The sequence below is a fragment of the Pelophylax lessonae genome, assembly GCF_965119305.1.
Source record: "Pelophylax lessonae genome assembly, chromosome: 13".
Taxonomy (NCBI): Eukaryota; Metazoa; Chordata; class Amphibia; order Anura; family Ranidae; genus Pelophylax; species Pelophylax lessonae.
In genome coordinates this window covers 30,071,154-30,098,517 of record NC_138780.1, presented here as the reverse complement: position 1 = coordinate 30,098,517, position 27,364 = coordinate 30,071,154, and the positions used below count along the sequence as shown (strand labels likewise).

Sequence of the window (27,364 nt, the reverse complement as noted above, 5' to 3'; positions counted from 1 at the left end):
CCGCGGCCATCCCGGAAGGTAGAGAGAGGTGGCAGGGAGATGCCGGCCTCACCGCTTTTAATGATATGATGTCTCTATGCTTTGGTTTTACTTCATAACATGTAAGTGCAACTATTTATTGTTCAAATAAAAGCCTGATTTAAACAGAAAACACTTAGATCTTGTCCTTCCTTTTATATATCTTACTGTGGAGGAAGCTTATGTGGTACCCTTTGGAGAGGAGGAGGATCCAGTGCTAGTGTCTGTATATATTCTGGGTCACCCTGAGGGGTCTTATCTTGGAGGTGAGAGGCAGAGAGAGCTGTGGTGGTGGGAGACGAGCACTTGGAATTGTTTTGCATGCTACAACTACCAGCACCCGGTTTTCTTATTACTAAAAGAGAGACTGTCCACACTGTCCTGTACCCTGCTATTGAAACCACTTTATGTGGATATATGAACTATATTGCACTTATGTTAAGAGTTTATGCACTATAATTTTTTCTAGATTATTAAGATTGCGCTGCACTTTGTTGTTTTATGAGTATATAACAAGTCTCATCCTTCACAGAATCTTTTTGTCTTATTACAGATCTAACCTGTTGGATAAAATTGTACATCTACCTGCCCATTCTGATTATTCTGTCATTATCTCTGCCTCTTCTGTGTTTACTGAACAGGAGGAAACCAGAATAAAGTAAGTCCTTATAAAATGATTTTTAGCACCTAATAGTAGATAAACAATCCTAAATAAAATATTAACATTATATTACTAAACCGAACTTGGTTTATTCATAAAGGCTAAGGCTGACCATACATTACACAATCTAATTGAACACTCACCTTTAGATCTACTATCATCTATGAAGTACAAGGACCTGCCTGATTTGACACAAACGAAATGTATTGTTTAGGTTTGCCCATATAGTTTTTGTAAATTTAAATGGGATTGTACAGCAAATGTCTAATTAGATTGTATAATGCACGGCCAGATTCAGAGCATTGAACGCAGTGCATTAATTTACAGCAACCAGCTTTCATTGCCCTAACTCCTCTAATCTGATGAAAGGTGAAAAATCTGGTTGGCTTCTATGGGCACTTTGCTCAACCCTATTGCTCTTTACATTGCCTTGTTTAAAAAGCATGGATTCTCAATGGCTGATCTACAAAAATCCCAAATATCAAAACTTGTGAAACTATTAAATAAACACACATCGGGTCTTCTAAAGTGTCACTCTCTAAATATCCTCTTTACAGATCGGCCATGTAAGGACGATATGACCTCTTCTTGAAAAAAAAGATATTCGGGGAACACATTAGGAAGAAAAAAAGATTCCTGTCCTGTAGCTGGTCAGGCTGAGAGACATCTCCTCAAGTTCCAGCTCTCTCCGATAACAAATTCTACAGAATAGAAGCCCAACAACATGCAGAAATGGTGAACTGTTTATGGACCTTCTTCTTGATGAATGACCTCTTACATTATTACATCACAGATGGAGCAGCTACCTAATTACAGCCAAGGGAGGGGTAGGCAGGAAGATGGCACACAAAACCACCCCACATGTCAGCATACTCCTTTTATGGGAGCCCAAGTCTACTAAAACTAGGTCCAAAAAAAACAATAAGGTGTGACCACCCTCCTCCTGCGCTTGGTATCCAAACCCCTCGACCACACTCCTCACGGGACTCACAACTGGCTTCTCAGATGGCTTAGGTCTTGCTGCCCATATCGGACTGGGGTAGTCCACCGGTACTGAAAGCAAAGAAACAAAAAAGGGCGCACCGACCTAGCGCATTATCCTCAATAGAAGGCTTTATTAAAGCAACATTAAAAAATGGCTACTCACAGACGTAGATAAAGTAAGTCATATCAAGCTCAATTACTCAAACGTCCGGGTGTAGTCCATACAATCGTTCATAACTGATGAGATGACGGCTGACGCGTTTCGAGGCCCAGCCTCTTCCTCAGAGCCCATGCTTTGGTATTGGAACCTTCTCAAAGCAAGCTCCAATATGGGCCAGTATTAAGATGAATGTATAAAAAATGTATAAAAAATTCCACGCTATGGTATGCCTACCTGGCTGCAGCCTACCTCATATGTAATACCAATGAAAGGATACAACTAGTAAAAAGGGAAAAAGGAGGTAATTGGCGCTGCCTGGATCAAAGGAACAGTGAAAGCTAATGGGAGATTTAGTGGAAAAAAGGATGAATGTGTCTCACCAATCCATGAAATTAAAAAAGTGAAAGTGCTGAAGTGCAATAAATAAATAATGTAAAATATTAAATCATAATACAGTATTGATGATGTTATAACAGCAAGATATATATAGTATCAAAAAGCATTTTACTAAAGTGACAAAGTGCAAAAAAAGTGAGACGTGCAAAAATAAATAAGGTAAAAAATCAAAAAGATATGTCCATATGAGATGATGATAATCAAAATCACAAATAGTAATCAATCTTCAATGGTGATTCGTGATCGTGAAAAAACATGCTTGCTCCCCCTCTCTCCCTGGACCGCACTCACTAAATCACAAAACCCCTGCAGGGGTAATGAGCATCAATGATAATAAAAAAAACTCTTGTATATGTGCTCAGCTGGATGTAACTACATTCTCAGTATAAAAGAGATCCTCTCTCAAAGGCCACAGATATATGGGAAAAAAAGGATCCTCATAGCGTGATTCCATATATTAAAAACAATTTATTGAAATGTGTACAATTTACTCACAAACACATAAGAGGCAATGGTAATAAACTGACTGGTCTTGGAGACAATACTTCTGGAACGCCGTGCATTCCACGAGTCGGAAGTGGGCGGAAGGGATGTAGTGGCGCTCTACGCGTTTTGTCGATGTGACGCCATCAGGAGCAGAGTCACCTACGTCCCTTTCGCATAATAACTAGTGTGTGGTTACTAGGCAACGAAGACGCAGGAGGCCGGAAGAGATTGTAAATGGCCAATCCCATTATCAATGCAATGTATCATCTGGCCGTTACTAGGCAGTGGGGGATGGCAATTTATATAAACAAAAGGAGCATGCATACAATACATTCTGATCAATAAATTAATCATAATGGCAGTGTTAATGAGCAGAACAGGGGAGTCTAATTGCGTAATTAGATTATATAATCTAAATGGCAATATTAATAATACGAAAAAGGGAGAATCCCATTAAAAGGGGGATATACAATATATAAATATAATATAAGCCAAATGGGTGGGAAGTATAAATCCCACATAATCTAACCCATGGCCCAGTATCCACAATATGATCAAATGTAAACACATTCATAAAAACATTTATATAATAAGCCTAGAGTTCACAGATAAAAAACAAACAAGCAGAAAAAAAATCATATATTAAATTTAAAAAGCAAGTCAAGGGCTCAAATTATTTTAATCCTTGAATTAATAGTATTTGAGTACAGTAAGCCTAACTAAGGAGATACCGGTAATAATAAATAAGGATTGAAAGTAAATAAATCGGCGCTGATATTCAAACCTTAATTCTCAAATAGGCATCATGATCTGTGCAAAATAATGCAAATGTATATAATGAAGTGCTGCGTATAAATAAGCAAATAAATAAATAAATAACAATAAATCTATATAATGCTGTAAATAATATAAATTAATCCAAATCCATAAAGTGCTAGGGGATATAAATATGAATTCAAAAATATAATATCATGTGCATACGTGAATCAATAAATAAATATATAAATATATGGCAAAGGTGTATCAAAATTCAAAGTCCATATAAAGTGGCAGTGGTGAATGATATAGTATATAAAAGTTCATATATATAATTCATGTGCAAAGGTGCAGGAACAACCCAGGTAATGGTGATCCGTGTATGTGAGGTGCTTCTCCACTCCAACTATAACACCAATGTGCTAAAATCCCACACTGTAAGAAATGTCCGCTCACCTCCAGACAGGTTATAACAGGCGTAGCATAGGGAATTTTTTTTTCCTGTATGGTTTCAAAAAAAGGTAATTGGATGGCTGGCAGGTGGTGGCTTCTCATACAGATCCTCTATGTTCTCTCTCTCTCTCACATATGGGTACAAGAAGGATAAGAAGAATAAATAAAGAAATGTGATACAGTTTGAAAATGGGAAAGGGGAAAGAGAATAAATAGGGCAATAAGGGCCATGAGATGTTGGAAACCTAACTTAAATAAACCCCAAAAATTGTATAGAAATGAATTAAAAATACAACATTCAAAAACGGGGACAAGAAAATATCAAATTAAATAGTACAATATCATAGTAAAAAAGCATAATGGTATATCATGATAATATCCACAATAAAATCAAATATAACAACATTTGTAAAATTACCCCTAAGATTCGCAAATAAAAACAAATGTGGATCATAACCTCGGAAACAGGAAAGGAACTACACCTCCTCCAATGACGATATCTAAGCATAATAGGCCTAACTAGGAGGAAAGTATTGAATGAAAATATGTGATGCAATTATGAATGAAAAGTGGAGAAGAAATGTAAACAATGAGGGCCATAAAATTGTGATAGACCTAAATACACCCCAAAAAGTATAAAGGTGTGGCACTATATGTGGAAAAGTTGACAAAGAGGTAAAAAAGGGGAACGAGTGAAGAAAAAATAAATTATAATAATCTTAAAATTTGGAAATAAAGAAGTTCAAGTCAATGTCCAAATTTAACCTTTGGGTTGCAAATATCCCAGCTGGTAAATCCATTTTGTTTTGTTTTAGGAAATTTTCTTATTTTTATTACCACTCCTCCAATGACCCTTTGTGGTGTCTATCTCATAAAATATTAATCCTCTTCGATCTTTGTTGTGTATTTCTAAAAAGTGTCTAGATAGACTGTGCTTCGGGAACCCTTTTTTAATGTTGTTATGTTCCCCAATTCTAACAAAAAGGGGTCTTGTCGTTCTCCCTACATACTGAATCCGACAAGGGCATTCAACCACATATATAACATGCGTACTGTTACATGTAATTAGCTCTTTGATCTGGAACGTTTTATTGGTTACCAGGGATTTAAAGTTAGTAATTTTGGTTGGTTTTTGTTTACCCTACATGGCAAGCACCTCTGGCACCTAAAGAAACCTTTCATCTCTGGAAAAAGCCTTACCTTCTTAGAAGGATCAATGAAATTGTGTAAGAGATGGTTTCTCCATGTCGGCACTCTTTTATAAATAAACTTAGGTTTATTGGGAATAATCTTGGAGAGGTTTTTTTACTTTATTTTTGGAGAAATCTTGGAGAGGTATTTTTACCTTATTTATTTTTGCACATGTGTGTCAGTTTAGTAATGCTTTTTGATACTATATATATATATATCTTGCTGTTAAAACATTGTCACTTTTTTAATTTCATGGATTGGTGAGACACATTCATCCTTATTCCACTAAATCTCCCATTAGCTTTCACTATTTGATCCAGGCAGCGCCAATTACCTCCTTTTTTTATATTTATTAAGATGAATGTGGCTGCACTCTTGCTACCCCTGTGCCACAGTGATACCAGTCAACACATTGCTGTCCCAGGCTAGTATCTATTTGGGGACACTAATTATTTTTTTCTTTTTAAATTCTTTGATGTTTTTCAATTTAAAGAAATACATTCCAAAAGGTTAGGGAAAACAAGCACGATTCAATGATATGTTTGAAAGTAAGTTTGAGTAGGCAGTAACAAGGAGATTCTAAAGATACAAAGTTTCTTCATGTTATAAAATTGTCAGTCTTATGTATAATGAAAAATATTTAAAAATCAATAAACTGTATCAGGATGATCTATTTAACTGTATGAGTCTTACCTAAAATGGGGAGGGTTGGAAGATTGTAATCTTATGTCAGTGTAGGTTGCCTAGGGGCATAAGAAAAGGAAGAAGAAGAAAAGAAGGAAAGAGAGGAAAAGAAAACAAAGGGGAGAGGAGGAGGAGTTGTAGGGTGGGTAGGTGACAGGGAAGGGGGGCAAAGAAAAGAAGGATAGGAGGGTTATTGCATTAAAAGGGAAAGGGGGTTCCTTCACATATCCCAATAGGCAGTGGATTACACAGAACAGTCAGGTGGAGTTATTTTGGTCTGTCGTGAGATCTGTATTTTGGACTGGATAGGAAATCTAGAAAAACTGTATCCTCCTCTTCTTTACATTTTCAAAACGTGAAAGGAAGGATAGGAAATAGTTTATGTAGTTTTCGGTGGACTGGGTACCACCAATCCTGACAATACATGGGCCCAAAATGGGCAAGTATATGCAATAACTGGGTAATAGTCAAATGTTACAATACGTGGGATTTTTGAAAAGTGGTAAGCTGTTGTTGACTAACCCTGGAGATAACAACTATATTCTTTGGTATTGGAAAGAGAATATATTTGAAGAAGCCATAAACATAGTGTCCTGACCAGGAGTGTATTTTCCAAAGACATCTCCTAACAGACTTTACAAGGACAACTGTAAAATGGGTTACCTAACTAACAGGCCATTGTTTCAACTATGGAAAAGTAAACAGAGAAGCCATGGAAAGAAGGTTTTTTTTTTTTATATATTTTTTGCTCATCAAATTAGAACTATTCAAAGAGTATTTTTAAATGAATTCAATATGATCCTAAGCATCTACAACCTCCTTGTTCCTTCATATACCAAGAGGGGATGTGGAGATTATGGTTATATGGACAATCCTCCATTGAAAATTGTATTATATCAGTTAGATAATAGTTGATGATTAAATTATATTCCTTATTTTAGATCCTATACCTAGTGATGTCGCGAACCTAAAATTCGCCGTTCGCAAACGGCGAACATCGGCAAATGTTCGCGAACCGGGCGAACCGCCATGGAGTTCAATAGGCAGGCGAATTTTAAAACACACAGGGACTCTTTCTGGCCACAATAGTGATGGAAAAGTTGTTTCAAGGGGACTAACACCTGGACTGTGGCATGCCGGAGGGGGATCCATGGCAAAACTCCCATGGAAAATTACGTAGTTGACGCAGAGTCGGGTTTTGATCCACAAAGGACAAAAATCACCTAACATTCCTAAATTGTTTGGAATAACGTGCTTTAAAACATCCAGTGTGTGAATACGATCAGGTATGATGTTTTATCGGTCAAGTAGTGTAAGGGTTACGCCCGCTTCACAGTGACAGACCAAACTCTGACAGACCAAACTCCCCGTTTAACAACAGTCAGTCAGTCCATTTGCACAACCGCAAACTCCCCATTTGCACAAGGTTGGATACCAAGCTAGCCATGTCCCGTTCCTTGTCCTCACTGACCACATTGAAGGTCTCTTCCTCCACCCAGCCACGTACAATACCAAGGGTTCCATGAAAGGTGAGAACAAGCCCCCTGGGACGCCTGCTGTGGCTGGTATTCCACCTCCTCAAAGCCACCTTCCTCCTCTGACTTCTCTTCTTCAGACTCCTCTCTCTGCGTTGCCACAGGTCCAGCAATTGACAACGACAAGGCTGCTTCTGGTGGTGATGGGGAGTGGACCACAACTCTTCCTCTTCATGCTCATCTACAGCCTGATCCAGTACTCTTCGCAGGGCACGCTCCAGAAAAAACGCATATGGGATGAGGTCGATGATGTTGCCTTGGGTTCGACTGACCACCAGGGTTGTCACCTCCGCAAAAGGACGCATGAGCCTACAGCCATTGTTCATGAGCATTCAGTAACGCGGCCAAAAAATACCCAGCTCCGCAGAAAGAATGAAAGAAAATGAATGTTTTTTCTATGAAAAATTATCCTGCGGATCGCTTTTGGTCTGTTCACAATGAAGCAACGACCTTATCATCTGGGGTGTGCCAACACACTCCTAGAGGTGATCGCTTCATTGTGATACGCAAGCCCCTTCACCACGACAAGGTAACGATCACGAAGGGGAATTGACACTTGTATGTGCCTTTTTTTTGTTTTTTTGCAGCCACAGTGTAGCACCAGAGGCCAGAAAAATTAGGCATGTACACATGCATGAAAAAGCAGCTATTGTTGCAGCCGCTGCTGTAGCAGCGGCCTGAAAAATTGAGGTTTTCAAGGCAGAAAGTGCACTAAAACATTGCGGCTTGAACCGTAGTCGGTGGCGGAGACGTCACGTAAGTCATCGGCGGCATGCAGAGAATGATTAAAGACAGCAGCGTGTGGACCATTTTTAGGCCAAGGCATCTCAGTCATCACCAGGCCTTTTTTAGTCAAATGCATCCCCCACTATCAGTCCCTTCGGGATCCATACCTCATTCATCTTAATAAACGTGAGGTAATCAAGACTTTTTTGACCTAGGCGACTTCTCTTCTCTTCTCAGTGACAATACCTCCTGCTGCGCTGAAGGTCCTTTCTGACAGCACACTTGAAGCGGGGCAAGCCAGAAGTTCAATGGCAAATTGGGATAGCTCAGGCCACAGGTCAAGCCTGCACACCCAGTAGTCAAGGGGTTCATCGCTCCTCAGAGTGTCGATATCTGCAGTTAAGGCAAGGTAGTCTGCTACCTGTCGGTCGAGTCGTTCTCTGAGGGTGGACCCCGAAGGGCTGTGGCGATGCATAGGACTAAAAAAGCTCCGCATGTCCTCCATCAACAAGACGTCTGTAAAGCGTCCTGTCCTTGCCGGCGTGGTTGTGGTGGTAGGAGGAGGATTACTTTCACCTCTTCCCCTGTTGGATTCCCATTGTGCTGTGACATCACCCTTATATGCTGTGTAAAGCATACTTTTCAACTTATTTTGTAGCTGCTGCATCCTTTGCGACTGCCGGTAATTGGGTAACATATCAGAGACTTTCTGCTTATACCGGGGGTCTAGTAGCGTGGCCACCCAGTACAGGTCGTTCTCCTTCAGCCTTTTTATACGAGGGTCCCTCAACAGGCATGACAGCATGAAAGACCCCATTTGCACAAGGTTGGATGCCGAGCTACTCATGTCCAATTCCTCGTCCTCACTGATGTCATTGAAGGTGTGTTCTTCCCCCCAGCCACGTACAACACCACGGGTACCAGATAGGTGACAACGAGCACCCTGGGATGCCTGCTGTGGTTGGTGTTCCTCCTCCTCAAAGCCACATTCCTCCTCTGACTCCTCTTCCTCACACTCCTCTTCCAGTGTTGCCGCAGGTCCAGCAAGCGATGGTAAGGCTGTTTCTGGTGGTGGTGATGGTGACCACAACTCTTCCTCTTCCTCTTCACGCTCATCTACGGCCTGATCCAGCACTCTTCGCAGGGCACGCTCCAGGAAAAAAACATATGGGATGATGTCGCTGATGGTGCCTTCGGTGCGACTCACTAGGTTTGTCACCTCCTCAAAAGGACGCATGAGCCTACAGGCATTGCGCATGAGCGTCCAGTAACGTGGCAAAAAAATACCCAGCTCCACAGAGGCTGTCCTAGCACCCCGGTCATACAAATACTCGTTGACCGCTTTTTCTTGTTGGAGCAGGCGGTCGAACATTAGCAGTGTTGAATTCCAACGTGTCGGGCTGTCGCAAATCAAGCGCCTCACTGGCATGTTGTTTCACCGCTGAATATCTGCAAAGTGCGCCATGGCCGTGTAGGAATGCCTGAAATGGCCACACACCTTCCTGGCCTGCTTGAGGACGTCCTGTAAGCCTGGGTACTTCTGCACAAAACGTTGCACAATCAGATTCAATAAAAAGAAAAGAGAAGGCGCCTGGCCCTTTAAATAAAAGATTGTTGAACCTGCTGCCCTTTTAATTGTAATAAAACAATAAATAGGTATATATCATAGGTAAAAAGGCGCTGGTAATCTTAATATATCACGTGTTATAAAAATTAATAAGTGATTTAAAGTGTAATATATGTGATTAAAAATTGCTACAAATATATATATGATCTATTATTGGTGCAATTAGCAAAGAAAAGTGCATACCAGTGCAAATTCAATTCAGAAGTGTTTGTGCTTCTCAAAGTAAATTAATCCACAAAGGTGTGGATCAGTGAACCAATAAATAGATATATAAAGAATTCCATACAAAAATCACATAAGAATATATAAAAATATAAATATATAAATGTGCTCCAAGTAGTGTTTAAAAGTCCAGGCAATAGCATGCAATCAAAATTGTGCTTGGTGGATTCTTATTAATCCCTTCACAGTGCTCCAGGTGCTGGGATGTGACAACCGTCAATTAAGAAGTGCTTGTGCTTCTCAAAGTAAATTAATCCACAAAGGTGTGGATCAGTGAACCAATAAATAAATATATAAAGAATTCCATACAAAAATCACATAAGGATATATAAAAAAAATCACATAAGAATATATAAAAAAGTATAAATATATAAATGTGCTCCAAGTAGTGTTTAAAAGTCCAAGCAATAGCATGCAATCAAAATTGTGCTTGGTGAATTCTTATTAATCCATTCACAGTGCTCCAGGTGCTGGGATGTGACAACCGTGGCCTCTTACCAGCTAGCAGCAGGTCACAAGGACCCTTGCCTTTAGATAATATATCTCATATTTATATTTTATATATCCATTTTATATATATATTTTTTAATACAAATTATGGATTTTTATATAGATAATATTATTTAAAACATTTTTATAATGTACACTGTACCTTTTAATAAGCATATGTCCCTATAAATTAATATCTATGTCCATAAGAATGATAAAATAAAAAATAATTGTTCCTATATATGGCCACTAGATGGAGTTATAGTCCCGAATTACACTAAAAAGAATGTAGGAAAAATTAGATGACCACTAGATGGCGTCAATTAAAGATATATATTTTTTTATTTTATAATGTCTAATTTCAATTTTAATTTATAATGTTTTATTAATAAAGATTTAATACTAGATATAAATAGTTTTATAATTGTGGGAAATATATTATGTGTTTTTAAGAATTATTGGATGTGAATTGCTGTTTGTATAATGCGGGGAAAAGGAATATACCCGGGCGATTTGCAGCAAATGTCAAATACACATAAAATAAAAGGGTCACGTAATAAATCGATACATCCTGTTAAATATACAGATCGGCACTTAATGTCAATAAAAATAAATGAATGGCGCTACAAAAGCAAAACTAAACACTGGCCAATCATAATAGAGATAGCGATACTTAAGATGTGACTGACAGGGCCAGCATAGACTGCCTGAGGACGCTCGTTAAGCGAAATGCATTGTGGTCAATGCTAACCCGGAAGTAACACACAGAGGCATTCGGAACAGAGGCTGGGATACACATCCACCGCCGCAATACAAAGAAGGGGGAAAGGAGATACAGGGTGCTGCAGATCCCCGGAGAATATCTTCCTAAGACCCAAAAAAACGATTTTGTACTGCCGAATTGCCCAGTGCCAGGAGGGCACAACAAATAGTAAGAGGCTAATTGTCACCTTATAGTGTATGTTTTTTGGAGAATAAAACAGTATTTCACTATTGGAGGCTATTTGTTCTTCTATATCTTTATGTGTATGGGGGGACTACATGGTCCAACTCGAGTAATATAGGAGCCAGAGATCCAAGCAATCGAGGAGAGGTTTGATCCACCCAATAAAGGGATCACAGGCGTTGGGGGTCCTTGTGACCTGCTGCTAGCTGGTAAGAGGCCACGGTTGTCACATCCCAGCACCTGGAGCACTGTGAATGGATTAATAAGAATTCACCAAGCACAATTTTGATTGCATGCTATTGCTTGGACTTTTAAACACTACTTGGAGCACATTTATATATTTATACTTTTTTATATATTCTTATGTGATTTTTGTATGGAATTCTTTATATATTTATTTATTGGTTCACTGATCCACACCTTTGTGGATTAATTTACTTTGAGAAGCACAAGCACTTCTTAATTGACGGTTGTCACATCCCAGCACCTGGAGCACTGTGAAGGGATTAATAAGAATCCACCAAGCACAATTTTGATTGCATGCTATTGCTTGGACTTTTAAACACTACTTGGAGCACATTTATATATTTATATTTTTATATATTCTTATGTGATTTTTGTATGGAATTCTTTATATATCTATTTATTGGTTCACTGATCCACACCTTTGTGGATTAATTTACTTTGAGAAGCACAAACACTTCTGAATTGAAATTGCACTGGTATGCACTTTTCTTTGCTAATTGCACCAATAGTAGATCATATATATATTTGTAGCAATTTTTAATCACATATATTACACTTTAAATCACTTATTAATTTTTCTAACACGTGATATATTAAGATTACCAGCGCCTTTTTACCTATGATATATACAATCAGATTCAACACATGTGCCATGCACGGCACATGTGTCAACTTGCCCAAATTCAATGCCGCCAACAAATTGCTCCCGTTGTCACACACCACTTTGCCGATCTCCAGTTGGTGCGGGGTCAGCCACTGATCCACCTGTGCGTTCAGGGCGGACAGTAGTGCTGGTCCGGTGTGACTCTCTGCTTTCAGGCAAGTCAACCCCCAAGACAGCGTGACACTGTCGTATCCGGCATGTGGAATAGCCCCTGGGGAGCTGGGGGGGTGCAGTTGGTGTGGAGCAAGATGCAACAGCAGGAGAGGACTCAGCCGAGGAGGTTAGCAAAGAGGATGGAGTAGGAGGAGTAGAGGAGGTGGCAGCAGGCCTGCCTGCAAGTCGTGGCGGTGTCACCAACTCCTCTGCAGCAGAGCCACGCATTCCATGCTTGGCAGCCGCCAGCAGGTTTACCCAATGCGCAGTGTACGTTATATACCTGCCCTGACCGTGCTTTGCAGACCAGCTATCAGTGGTCAGATGGACCCTTGCCCCAACACTGTGTGCCAGACGTGACATGATTTCCTTTTCCACAATAGAGTACAGGTTGGGGATTGCCTTTTGTGAAAAATAATTTCGGCCGGGTACCTTCCACTGCGGTGTCCCAATAGCGACAAATTTTTTGAAGGCCTCAGACTCCACCAGCTTGTATGGTAAAAGCTGGCGGGCTAAGAGTTCCGACAAGCCAGCTGTCAGACGCCGGGCAAGGGGGTGACTCTGTGAGATTGGCTTCTTACGCTCAAACATTTCCTTGACAGACACCTGACTGTGGGCAGGTGACGAGCAGGAACTGCTGAAGGTGAGAGGCGGAGGGGCGGGTTGTTGATAGGGGGCATGGAGGACAGCAGTGGTTGACGTGGCTGAAGATGCTGGACCAGGAGGAGGATGGTGGCTTTCAGTTTGTGTGCTGCTTTTACTCATGTGTTGATCCCATAGGCGTTTGTGATGTGAGATCATGTGCCTTCGCAAAGCAGTTGTACCTAGGTGGGTGTTGGACTTCCCACGACTCAGTTTCTTTTGGCACAGGTTACAAATGGCATCGCTGATATCAGTGGCAGACACACAAAAAAAATGCCACACTGCTGAGCTTTGCAAGGACGGCATTCTGGTGGTGGCAACAGCTTGCGTTGATTGGCGTGCTGTCTGGCTGACCCCGGGTGCCGAATCTACATGCTGTCTGACTGCGCCACTAGCTCCTTGCGATGACCTCCTCCCCCTGCTTCCAACTCGTCTCCTCCTCCTCTCTGTCTCCCCATCTGAACTTTCCCCCTCTTCTTCTGCTCTTCGAGCAGGCACCCAGGTGACATCCACAGACACATCGTCATCATCAGCCGCTTCACTTGACAACTCAGCAAAGGCGGCAGCAGCAGCAGGTACAACATCATCATCATCACAATGTACGTCCATGTGTATAATGCTGCCTGACTGAGACATATCCCCGTTATCTACATCCTCCGGCACTAATAGTTGCGCATCACTTATTTCTTCCAACTGATGTGAAAATAACTCCTCTGACGGATCAAGTGAAGCGGCTGTGGTGCTAGTGTTGGTGGTGGTGCCGGCGGGCTGGCGAGTGGTAAATTGAGAGGTGCCCGAAGCTAAGCTGGAGGAGGATGGAGCATTAAGGTTCTGAGCGGAAGCTGTAGACGATTGGGTGTCTTGTGTAAGCCAGTCAACTATGGCCTCAGAATTTTTTGAGTTCAGGGTCTGTGGTGGCCTCTGAACACTGGGCATTATTCTAGGGCCTAAGGAAATCACAGCACCACGACCACGACGGCCCTTGCGGGGTGGCCTGCCTCTGCCTGTCATTTTTTTTTTAATGTGTTGTTACTGTTGTACTATGAGTGCAAGGTGCTGTGCCACCCCTATAGGAGTGTTGGGCAGTGGGTACAGTACACTCTGTGGACCTGACAGTCACTGGCAACCAGGCAACTGCAATTAAAAAATATATATATATTTTTTTACTTTGCAAGCTGCTGTGCCACCTTATATATCAGTGGTTGGTGGGCAGTGGCACAGTACACTCTCTGTGGACCTGACAGCAGTCACTGGCACCCAGGCAACTGCAATTAAAAAATATATATATATTTTTTTACTTTGCAAGCTGCTGTGCCACCTTATATATCAGTGGTGGGTGGGCACACAGTGGCACTGCAGTGGGCACAGTACACTCTGTGGACCTGACAGTCACTGGCAGACCAGGCAACTGCAATAATAAAAAATATATATTTTTTTCAATTTATTGCAACAAGATGCTGTGCCACCGTATATATATCAGTGGTGGGCAGTGCACTGCAGTGGGTACAGTGCACTCTGTGGACCTGACACAGCACTCACTGCAATTATGACAGAGGAAAAAAAAAATATTTTTTAAAATGCCAGGTACTGTGCCTGTGCCACCCGAAATGAGTGTGGCGTGCACACAGTACAGTCTGTGGTAGGTCTGTGGCCTCTCACACACAGCGGCAGTCACAGTGTACTATATATATATATATATATATATATATATATATAGAAAAAACTCCATTACCTTACCAGCCCTTAAAAGGGCTTTTGGGGATACTATATATATGTATATATATATATATATATATATATATGTATATGTATATATATATATATGTAAATAAAAAAAAATCCTCAATTACCAGCCCTTAAAAGGGCTTTTGGGGACACTATAAGAAGAAACAACTCAATTACCAGCCCTTAAAAGGGCTTTTGGGGACGCTAGATAGATATATATATATATATATAAAAGAAAAAAAATTACACAAATACCAGCCCTTAGAAGGGCTTTTTGGGGTGCTGTCCTTACAGCAGTAGTGGACCAAGAACACTGCAAGACCAGGAACACTGACTAACTGTCTCTAGCTTAACAGCAGCAGCAGCAGCTCTCCCTACTCTCACTACACACACTGCTTCAGAATGATCTAAGATGGATGCTGCCCTTGCTTATTTATAGGAGGTGGGAGGGTGTGGGAGGGAGGTATGCTGATTGGCTGGAAATGTGCCTGCTGACTGTAAAGTTCAGGGTCAAAGTTTGCCTCAATGATGTATTATGGGGGGCGGACCGAACATCGCATATGTTCGGCCGCAGCGGCGAACGTGAACATGCTAAGTTCGCCGGGAACTGTCCGCCGGCGAACAGTTCTATACATCTCTACCTATACCATGTCATGATTATATTATTTACTAGCATAATAGTTCTCTGAAATATCAGATGGCCATACCTACACCATGAGAATATAGACAGATTTTCATTTTTTTTCTACAAATTAATATAGTCATTTATATCACATATTTTTGCTCCCTGACATACATAGTGGTTAGAAGAGGTACTTGCATAATTACACAACCAGTTAATGGTTATTTACCCCAACCAATGGGAAGAAGTTCAACCTTCTGGGTTCAGCTGATAATTTTTATGGCCTTTTTGTCCTATACAGTATAAAGGAGAGACACACACACACACACATCCATACATGCCCACACAGGACTCATACTCATCCACACTCATCATACTCCATCTTACTTCACCCCCTGATTTTATGCCTGACACTCTGAAAAACTTTAAGGACGCCAGATGCAAGCTCCTCCTTAACCAACCACCTTTTTGGGAAAGGCAGCCATCTTAGGACTCTGGTAACAACCATTTTGAGCCAGCAGCTATTTTGGAGTGGTAATTATGCATTATTGATTACATTGATTTTTGTTTCTTTGTATGCTATAAAATCGTATGCTCAGGATATTTAGATTACCTTCCCAGTTGTAACAACCATTATAGATTTTTCTCTAAACTTTATTTTTGTTTTAATAAATTTTTCCATTCTTGGTTTAGTGCTATATTAGCGAATTAGTCTCACGTTTTGCATAGCCTACTCTCACTCCAACTGCAGAGGAGTAACTGTTGGCTACGCAATTCGCGGACATTTTTGTCTGATATATAAAATTCTGATATATGGTTTTTACTCCTTCTGGGAAAAAGTGATCCTGTCCTTTGATTTATATTGCTGAGCCAAATTGATCCAACTAGCATTACAATTGAGTTTGTATTTTATGGGAGATTATATTTTTGTGTCACCCTTTTCTAACTATTTATTGTGTTAAATAATTTAATACATGTCTTGTGAATAAATATATATATATTACCTCTTTATTCTGTATTCACTATGATTGGTATATGCTGTTAAAAAGAAATTAATAGATTAAAAAGAACTCATTATACATCATTCAGAATAATATTCTCGAACGTATAAGGCACAACATTATACATGGGAAACTTAAAATGCCACCTACAGGCAACAAATGGGAAAATGTTAAAGCAGATGTACAATCATGCACTGGTAATAACAATTACAGGTGCTAAAAATATGCACTGTTACTGTAATAATGACACTGGCAGGGAAGGAGTTAACCCTGGGTGATCAAGGGGTTAAATGTGAGCCTAGGGGAGTGATTCTAATTGTGGGGGGCGTGGCTTCTGAAATGACCATATGGACCTGTGATCCTATATAGAAGGATCAGAGGCGCTCTGTGATCATTTCAGAGAGAAGAACGGTCAGCTGTGTTTACAACAGCCGACCGTCATTCTCTCTCAGCGGGGAGCCCGTGCATCGGAGTCCCCGCTGTTAAATGGGGGCGGGAGCTTGCCCCCGGCAGCGCGCGCTTCCCCCCTGGCTTCCCGCGCATGACCAATGTAGATCTACGTCAGTTTGCGCAGGAGAGCCACCCTGCCGCAGTAAAAAGGCGGCGGGTGGTCGGGAAGTGGTTAATGATTCATAACTTGAGTAATTTATTATTTTTTTCCTACTTGCACTTTGCTTCAAAAGTCCATCTCCAGCCAAAATTAAATTACAGTTCACATTTTCTGAATATATGAAAATGTTGAAAAATTAAAGGAAAGTCCACCCTAACACTAAAATCACTACATCTACAATCTAAGACTAACCTATCTAACCCTGTAAAGAAGAAATCGCTATACATACCTTTACTGAAGCCACTCCGGTCTGGTTCCCAGTGGTGGAAGCTCTGCAGAGGACACAGCTGCCAAGGCTGGGAAATGAATGGTAAGTGACGTCACCCTTAGAGTTACTCTGAGGCTTAAATTGTCGGCTGCCTCCTCTGCTCCCGCCTCCACCGCGAAGCCGCCGCTGACAGCTCAGCGTGGGACCGGACCAGAGTGGCTTCACAAAAGGTATGTATAGCGATTTCTTCTTTTCAGGTTAGTGTGGCTTGTGGATGCCTGTAGATGTAGAGATTTTATTGTTAAGGTGGACTTACCCTTTAATCACTTGCTGACCGGCCGCCACATATATACTGCAGCAAAGTGGTGCTATTGCGCGAAATTAGGTGCCTGTCTGTCGTTTCATTCAATAGCCACTAGACGGCGCCATTACGCCACCGCCAGAGGTGCGATTGTGCCGTGATTGGCTAGGGGGGAGGTCAACCAATGGATCCGGCAGACTCAATGTCTGCCGGCCACCCGCGATTATCCCCAAGATAGACAGAACAGCTATGTAAACAGGGCAGATTGGCATTCTGCAAGGGGACGAGATAGAGATCTTGTGTTCCTGCTAAACAGGAACCAGGATCTCTGTCTTCCCCCAATCAGTGAACCCCCCCCCCCCTCCCCCCCACAGTCAGCAAGCACTCCCTAGGCCCACACTTAACCCTTTGATAACCCCTGATTTTATTTTATTTTTTACAAATTTTCTTCTTTATTATTATTCAATGGACAATTAACAAGCATTATAACAGTTGCAATCCAAGAAGCCACTCAATATAACATTTTAATTAATAAAGAACCACAATATCAGATTTACTCTTTTGTCCCAAAAAATTGCTTATGACCAAATTTTGATTACCCCTGATTTTAACCCCTTCCCTGCCAGTGTCATTAATACAGTAACAGTGTATTTTTTTTTTTTTTTTTTTTTTTAGCACTGATCACTGTAATAATATCACTGGTCCCCAAAAAGTCAGTTAGATGTCTAAATCGGTCCGCCGCAATGTTGCTGTCCCGCTTAAAATTGCTGATCACCACCATTACTAGTAAAAAATGAATAAATAAAAATTCCATAAAAATATTAAATCACTTGTAGACGCTATGACATTTGTGCAAACCAATCAATATACGCTTATTGGGATTTTTTTTATGAAAAATATGTAGCAGAATACATATTGGCCTAAATTAATGGAACAAAAAAATACATTTTTTTTTTATATTGGCTGTGTTTTATAGCAGAATGTAAAAAATATAATTTTTTATTTTTTTTCCTTTTCATAATCGTCGCTCTTTTTTTGTTTCTAGCGCAAAAAATAGAAACCGCAGAGGTGATCAAATACCACCAAAAGAAAACTCTGTTTGGGGGAAAAAAATTGTATTTGGGTACAGTGTCAAATGACCGCTCAATTGTCAGTTAAAGTAACGCAGTGCTGTATCGCACAAAAGGGCCTGGTCATTATGGGGGTAAAACCTTACGGTCCAGAAGTGGTTTAAGACCACATCTTGTCAACAGAAATTAGTTGATTGCTGGTAAAAAGATCTCTTTGAGATATGCACAGTCCTCTTCTCCTAGGACATCAGCAGCAGTTGTGGGTTTTTAATAGCATCTGTGCAGAAGCTGTGGTTTCCAAGCACGACTCTTTTGCAGTCATTTATTTTTCTTCTCTTGCTTTCTGTCCTTCAGTGTCACACTCCATTCTACAGACAATGATGAAACATCTGCCTGATCTCTTCTTGGTCCTTTCCATATTTCCTTCACTACTGGTTACAGGTAAGTACAATCAGGGCTGGGACAAGGGGTGGGCAGGAGGAGCAGCTGCCCTGGGCGCAATGGTTTATTGCAGGCATATACGTTTCCTGACCCTAAGCCTAAGATAAGGGGGGGGGTGCAGTTTGGCATCTTTGCCCTGGGCGCTGGATAGCCTTGTACCAGCACGGAGTACAATGCAGAGAGCCCTCTGTATTCTTTCATTCTCTTGAATTACCATGTGATTATAGACTTTGGTTGAAGCCGAACTCCCAACAGCAATTAAAATACATTTAAAGGTTCTGAATTTTTCAAGGTAAAGTGTATTGAAACCCAAAAGTAAAAAAAAAATGTATTTGCCAATCTTTGAATGCGATGGTTGCATTCATTTCCCACACTTCCTGTCCTAAGGTGACAACGTTCACTATACTGTGTCTATGGAAGAGCAGTGTTGTCACTCTAGGCTGCTTTTCTGATTTGGGCTACAAACACCTCCCCCTGCTTTGTAGTTCACAGAAGCTAGCTAAAAGGCTGATAATATTGTTTTTTTTAGTTCCTTGCACTGAAAGCATACTTGCCAACAGTCACAGATTGCTCGGGACAGTCACAGAAATCTGACCGATGTCCCGGGCAAAATTCCCGAAATTCCGCCTCTGTCATGGACAGCTGTACTAGTGAGTGAGGTCGGAGCTCAGGTGCTGCTGGGTGGGGTCCCAAGAGACACAGAACATTGATTGTTGGTCTATCCTTCCCCCTACCTCCTCCCCCAGCAGCTCAAATCATGTCACTTTGATTGAACAACACTCAGAAAGCGGAGCCTGTGAGGCTTGCAGTGTCTAATTGACTAGGACACAGGGAGGGGGTGTGACCGCCTTCTGAAGGGCAGTGGATCTCTGGCTTAATGAAGGGGGGCACGGTGTTGAACAGGGAATGAACATAGAAAGTTGTCTGCTGACTGTCCTATGCAGCAACTTTTGTGTGCCTGTCCCCCACCAACCTGTCCCGACGTCTTCCCTCCAAGCAGCACGGGACAGCCCAGCTCTGCTCATAACCCGCCCCTTCACCAACCCTAATTACCCCCCTCTTCTCTAATCCCCCAATTCTTCTCACCCCCCTCTTCTCTAACCCCCCAATTCTTCTCTCCCCCTCTTCTCCACCCCCAACTCTGCTCCCCCCCCAACTCTGCTCACCCCCCTCTTCTCCATCCCCCAACTCTGCTCACCCCCTCTTCTCCACCCCCTCAACTCTGCTCATCCCCCCTCTTCTCCATCCCCCAACTCTGCTCAACCCCTCTTCTCCACCCCCTCAACTCTGCTCACCCCCCCTCTTCTCCATCCCCCAACTCTGCTCAACCCCTCTTCTCTACTCCCCTGCAACTCTGCTCAACCCCCTCTTCTCCATCCCCAAACTCTGCTCACCCCCTCTTCTCCACCCCCTCAACTCTGCTCACCCTTCTCCATCCCCCAACTCTGCTCAACCCCTCTTATCTACTCCCCTGCAACTCTGCTTAACCCCCTCTTCTCCATCCCCCAACTCTGCTCAACCCCCCTCTTCTCCATCCCCCAACTCTGCTCACCCCCTCCACTTCTCTATCCCCATCCCAACTCTGCTCACCCCCCCTCTCCACCCCCCCCCCTCTTCTCAATCCCCACCCCAACTCTGCTCACCCCTCCTCTTCTTCATCCCCACCCTTACTCTACTGACCCTCTCCTCATCTCCATCCCCACCCCAACTCTGCTCACCTCCCCACCTCTCCATACCCCCAACTCTGCTCACCCCCCCCCCTCTTCTCCATCCACACCCCAACTCTGCTCACCCCTCCTCTTCTCCATCCCCACCAACTCTGCTCACCCCCTCTTCTCCACCCCCACCCCAACTCTGCTCACCCCTCCTCTCATCCACCCCCCCTAAACTCTGCTCACCCCCCTCTTCTCCATCCCCACCCCAACTCTGCTCACCCCCCTTCTCAATCCCCACCCCACCCCACCCCACCCCAACTCTGCTCACCCCCTCCTCTTCTCCATCCCCACACAAACTCTGCTCACCCCCCCCCCTCTTCTCCACCCCCCAGCTCTGCTCACCCCCATCTTCTCTATCCCCAACCCAACTCTGCTCACCCCCTCTTCTCCATCCCCCCAACTCTGCTCACCCCCCTCTTCTCCATCTTCCCAACTCTGCTCACGCCCTCCTCTTCTTTATCCTCACCCCAACTCTGCTCAACCCCCCTCTTCTCCATCCCCCAACTCTGCTCATCCCCTCCTCTTCTCTATCCCCATCCCATCTCTGCTCACCCCCCCTCTCCATCCCCCCCTTTTCTAAATCCCCACCCCAACTCTGCTCACCCCTCCTCTTCTTCATCCCCACCCTAACTCTACTGACCCCCTTCTCATCTCCATCCCCACCCCAACTCTGCTCACCTCCCCTCCTCTCCATACCCCTAACTCTGCTCACCCCCCCTCTCTTCTCCATCCACACCCCAACTCTGCTCACCCCTCCTCTTCTCCATCCCCACCCCAACTCTGCTCACCTCCCCTCTTCTCGATCCCCCCAACTCTGCTCACCCCCCTCTTCTCCATCCCCACCCCAACTCTGCTCACCCCTCCTCTTCTCCAACTCCCCCCCCCAACTCTGCTCACCCTCTCCTCTTCTACATTCCCACCCCCAACTCTGCTCACCTCCCTCTTCTCCACCCCCTCAACTCTGCTCACCCCCCTCTTCTCCATCCCCACCCCAACTCTGCTCACCCCCCCCTTTCTCCATCCCCACCCCACTCCAAGTCTGCTCACCCCCCCCTCTTCTCCACCCCCCAGCTCTGCTCACCCCCCCTCTTCTCCATCCCCCCAACTCTGCTCACCCCCCTCTTCTCCATCTTCCCAACTCTGCTCACTCCCTCCTCTTCTTTATCCTCACCCCAACTCTGCTTAACCCCCCCTTCTCCTCCCCCCAACTCTGCTCACCCCCCCTCTTCTCCATCTTCCCAACTCTGCTCACTCCCTCCTCTTCTTTATCCTCACCCCAACTCTGCTCAACCCCCCTCTTCTCCATCCCCCAACTCTGCTCATCCCCTACTCTTCTCTATCCCCATCCCAACTCTGCTCACCCCCCCTCTCCACCCCCCCCTTTTCTAAATCCCCACCCCAACTCTGCTCACCCCTCCTCTTCTTCATCCCCACCCTAACTCTACTGACCCCCTCCTCATCTCCATCCCCACCCCAACTCTGCTCACCTCCCCTCCTCTCCTCTCCATACCCCCAACTCTGCTCACCCCCCCCCTGTCTTCTCCATCCACACCCCAACTCTGCTCACCCCTCCTCTTCTCCATCCCCACCCCAACTCTGCTCACCCCTCCTCTTCTCCAACCCCCCCCCAACTCTGCTCACCCTCTCCTCTTCTACATTCCCACCCCAACTCTGCTCACCTCCCTCTTCTCCACCCCCTCAACTCTGCTCACTCCCCCTCTTTTCCATCCCCACCCCAACTCTGCTCACCCCTCCCCCCCTTCTCCATCCCCACCCCACTCCAACTCTGCTCACCCCCCCCTCTTCTCCACCCCCAGCTCTGTTCACCCCCATCTTCTCTATCCCCAACTCTGCTCACCCCCCTCTTCTCCATCCCCCCCAACTCTGCTCACCCCCCTCTTCTCCATCCCCCAAACTCTGCTCACTCCCCTCTTCTCCATCCCCCCAACTCTTCTCAACCCCCCTATTCTCCATCCCCCCAACTCTGCTCACCCCCTCCTCTTCTTTATCCCCACCCTGGCTCTGCTCACCCCCCCCCCTCTCTTCTCCATCCCCCAACTCTGCTCACCCCTCCTCTTCTCCATTTCCCCCAACCCTCTGCCCTCCCTACATTCCCTATATATTACCACATTTTCCACTATGTAAGTCATCTCAGACTCTAACCACACCCCCTTTAAGCCACGCCCATTATTTAACGTAATTTAAACTACGCTGCATTTTTTTTTATCCTGCTAGACCACGCTTATAAATGAATTTCCCACCCCTAATTGCTTGCTGAAGATGTACTGGATATATTCCTTTTCTTTTTTTAAGGCTAAGGACTGGTAAGCTGCAATATATTACATGTTTCTTCTTGGGTTTAAATATATTTGAATTATATTGTACATATGTTGCACATGCAACCAGAAATAGTACTTGAATATGTCTTGATATCAATCTGCTGCCATCCTGTGCACAGCAGCACTCAGACTGGGAAATGGAGGGGCAACATTAACTGCCAATCAAGATATGCTGCATGCACATGTGCTTACAGGGAATGGGCAGACAAGAGGGGAAAGCAGAGTGGATCACTTATTGATGTTTTGCTTCTTTATTGTCCAGTGACCACGCTGTGGGTGAGGACCTGACCTTAATGTATCCCTAAACAGAGCTGCTGTTAGAAATCACGGGGGTCCATACACCCTACATGACAGGGCCCCCTTCCCCTGTACGAAACTGACGGAGGACATAGATTTATCATTCCTTTCTCTGTAGTCTCAGCTGCACAGATGAATCAATGGGAAGCACTCCAAGGCTTCCTGCTCAGTGGCGGCTGGTGCTCAAAATTTTTTGGGGGGCGCAAAAAGAAAAATTTAATAGGTATTGCTTTGCGGCAAAAAACGCGGTAAAAAAATTGCGTGACTTTGAGGTCATGGTACAGGCATGGCACAGGTGATGGTATAGGCATAGCACAGGAGATGGTATAGGCATGGCACAGGTGATGGTATAGGCATGGCACAGGTGATGGTAGAGGCATGGCACAGGTGATGGTATAGGCATGGCACAGGTGATGGTATAGGCATGGCACAGGTGATGGTACAGGCATGGCACAGGTGATGGTATAGGCATGGCACAGGTGATGGTATAGGCAGCATGGTATAGGTGATGGTATAGGCGGCATGGTACAGGTGAGGGCACAGGTCGGCTTCAATCACTTACCTGCTCTCCTCCTGGGCTGCCTGCGAGACGTCCATGGTGCTGCTCCTCTCCTCGAGTCCTCTTCTTCTGACGGCGGCGGGATTCCGGGAACCGTCCATGGCACTGCTCGTCCTCTTCAGTCTTCTGGTCTTCTGGTCCGGGTGGCGGGAAGGAGATCGGGCGGTGACGGTGCGTGACTGACGCACGCACTGGCACCGCCCCCATTGCGACGTCAGCAATCGGATGTCCTGGATGATGATTGGTCCAGGCTGGAGACTGGACCAATCACAGTCAGGATATCACGAAAGTGGGGGTGTCCTAGCGCTATGACCTGCGCCCAGGTTACGCCCCCAGAAGGCAGCCAATCGGCGCCTCTTCTGGGTCGTAAACCCCACCCCACCGCCACCCCCCACCCCCCCCCCCCCCATAGCCTCCACATAGTCCGGCGAACGCGCCCTGGCCACTGTTCCTGCTTATTCACAAACTGAAACATAGTAAACACAGTTTACTATGCTTCATTGATGAATTGACACAGGAGTGATTGGTACCAATCGCTCACTGTATTCATTCAGGAAAGGAAGGGGGGGCCGTAAATTACATAACCATCTTGAAAAATCCCTCATGTGCCGGCAGCAGCTGCCCGGCGGGAGAGGAGGGCAGCTGGCAGTGCTGTGGGACAAAGGGGCCCACATGGGGGCAGGGACAGCAGATGGAAGGGGCACATATGCTAGAACCAATCCATCTGCAGTGCAGCTGGAGGGAGAAAGAGGAGAAGCTGGCAGCGCTGTAGGGGAAGTTAGAAGAGGATCGGTGTCTGCAGTAAGGCAGTACAGCAGGACTTCCTGCTCATCAGGTGCCCAGTCCCCCCTTTTGAACTGATGGGGCCCGGGCCCAGACTGGCTGTACTGTCCTATCAGCGGCCCTGTCCCTAAATGTACCCTGTAAACACTGGCTCACATATTGAAGGAGCCCCAACCTATAAAAGCAGACCATTCATACTTACCTTTTCAGCAGCTTATTATTAATATTATTATACAGGATTTATATAGCGCCAACAGTTTGCGCAGCGCTTAACAAAATCTACAAGTACCTCTATTTCACTGCACCCCGGTCGCTACAGGCCTTCAACTCATCTGGCCTTGAAGACCAGGACTAATTCAGCAGCATCAGTATGCATCAACTTGACAATCCTGTAACTAATTTGGCTACGCAAATCATATTTACATTTTTTAGACATGTAAGGCTTTTATTTGGAACACGGTTTTAATAAATGTCATTGCTAGTGTTCATTGCTAATTGTTTCTGTCCTTCTGACTCTGGTAACCCTGATGGAGGCAGGGGCTCTGGAAACTCTGATGTAAAGAGGGGGGCTCTGGGAACCCTGATGCAAGAGAGGTGACTCTGGGGACACTGATGTAAGGGGGGGGGGCTCTGGGAACTCTGATGCAGAAGAGGTTACTCTGGGGACCCTGTTGAGGGAAGGGGGACTCTGGGAACACTGATGCAAGGGGGGTGACTCTGGGGACCCTGGTGTAAGGAGGGGACTCTTGCAACTCTGATGTAAGGAGGTGGTTCTGGGGACCCTGATGTAAGGAAAGGGTCTCTGGGAACCCTAGTGCAAGAGAGATGACGCTTGGGACCCTGATGTAGGGAAGAGGGTTCTGGGGGCCCTGATGTAGGAAGGGGACTCTGGAAACTCTGATGTCAGGAGGGGGTTCTAAGAACCCTGATGTAAAGAGGGGGGGCTCTGGGGATTCTGATGTATGGTGGGTGACTCTGGTGACCCTGATGTAAGGTAGGAGGCCCCAGTAACCCTGATGTAACTAGGGAAACTCTGGGGACACTGATTTAAGAAAGTGACTCTGGGGACTTTGAAGTAAGGAGGGGGACTCTGGGGACCCTGATGTAGGGGGGCTCTTGGGCCCCTTATATTAGGGAGGTGACTCTGTGGAACTTGATGTTGGAGAGGACTTTTGGGACCTCGATGTAGGGGAAGGACACTGATGTAGAAGGGGGACTCTGTTTGAGAGGGAACTGTGATGGGGATTCCTGATGTAAGGGGGAATCTGATGTGAATGAGGTGGGTTAGTCCTGATGCTGCACTCTAAATGTTGTTTTGTACCTAGGTACAAGTACTGTAGTATACAGTATTTGTGCAGTGTATACAGTAACTAAGCACAGATTCTGTTTTTATCATCCCCCTTAGGTACCTCCCAGTGTTAAGTGGGGTACACATTATAAGGAAATTGGGTCAACGATCATCCGATTTTCCTCTTTACAGCAAATCGGAAAGCAATGAACGAAAAATCATATGAAAATTCTCGTACGACAAAGGCTTTTTTTGTTGTTTATTGTTTCTGATCATGCGCAGTCTTCATTTCCTGATTTTTCTTGTACAAAAATTGTACAAAAACGAAACACATTAAAGGAAAATCGTTTGTTTTGTTCCCACACAAGAACAATTTTGGAGTCTGTCTCTTCCAGAATTTTCGTACGACAATTCGGAATCGGCTGTCGAAAGTTGTGTACACACTAAACGAAAATCATATGAAAATTCTTTGGACGAAAATGTCGCAATATCTGTCCTCTGCATCACTTACTACTGACCTCTGAACTCTGCCTCACCTACTACCGGTCCCTGTCCTCCACAGTAAAAACTAATGGCCTCTGTACACTGAAATACAATCTGCTGACCCTATCCTCTGCCCTGCTAACCTCCTTTCCACTGCCCTGCTGACCTCCCATCCTCTGCCCTGCTGACCCTATCCTCTGCCCTGCTAACCTCCTTTCCACTGCCCTGCTGATCTCCCATCCTCTGCCCTGCTGACCCTATCCTCTGCCCTACTAACCCCCTTTTCACTGCCCTGCTGACCTCCCATACTCTGCCCTGCTAACCCCCTTTCTACTGCCCTGCTAACCCCCTTTCCACTGCCCTGCTGACCTCCCATCCTCTGCCCTGCTAACCCCCTTTTCTACTGCCCTGCTAACCCCCTTTCCACTGCCCTGCTGACCTCCCATCCTGTGCCCTGCTAACCCCCTTTCCACTGTCTGCTGACCTCCCATCCTCTGCCCTGCTAACCCCCTTTTCACTGCCTTGCTTACCTCCCATCCTCTGCCCTGCTAACCCCCTTTCTACTACCCTGCTAACCCCCTTTCCACTGCCCTGCTGACCTCCCATCCTCTGCCCTGCTAACTCCCTTTCCACTGTCCTGCTGACCTCCCATCCTCTGCCCTGCTAACCCCCTTTCCACTGCCCTGCTGTCCTCCCATCCTCTGCCCTGATAACCCCCTTTCCACTGCCCTGCTGACCTCCCATCCTCTGCCCTGCTAATCCCCTTTCCACTGTCCTGCTGACCTCCCATCCTCTGCCCTACTAACCCCCTTTTCACTGCCCTGCTTACCTCCCATCCTCTGCCCTGCTAACCCCCTTTCTACTGCCCTGCTAACCCCCTTTC

At 44.6% G+C, this 27,364-nt stretch overlaps 1 protein-coding gene across 1 annotated transcript in view; it reads left to right on the top strand.

The window, feature by feature from the left end:
• Positions 1 to 27,364, top strand: part of LOC309569129 (uncharacterized protein) — a gene marked incomplete at its 3' end in the record, with an annotated part of 331,735 nt that overhangs the window by 24,835 nt on the left and 279,536 nt on the right. Inside the window, exon 2 of the mRNA XM_082274891.1 lies at positions 18,931 to 19,017. Coding sequence (XP_082131017.1) covers positions 18,931 to 19,017 — 87 coding nt within the window. The remainder of the gene's footprint in view (positions 1 to 18,930; positions 19,018 to 27,364) is intronic.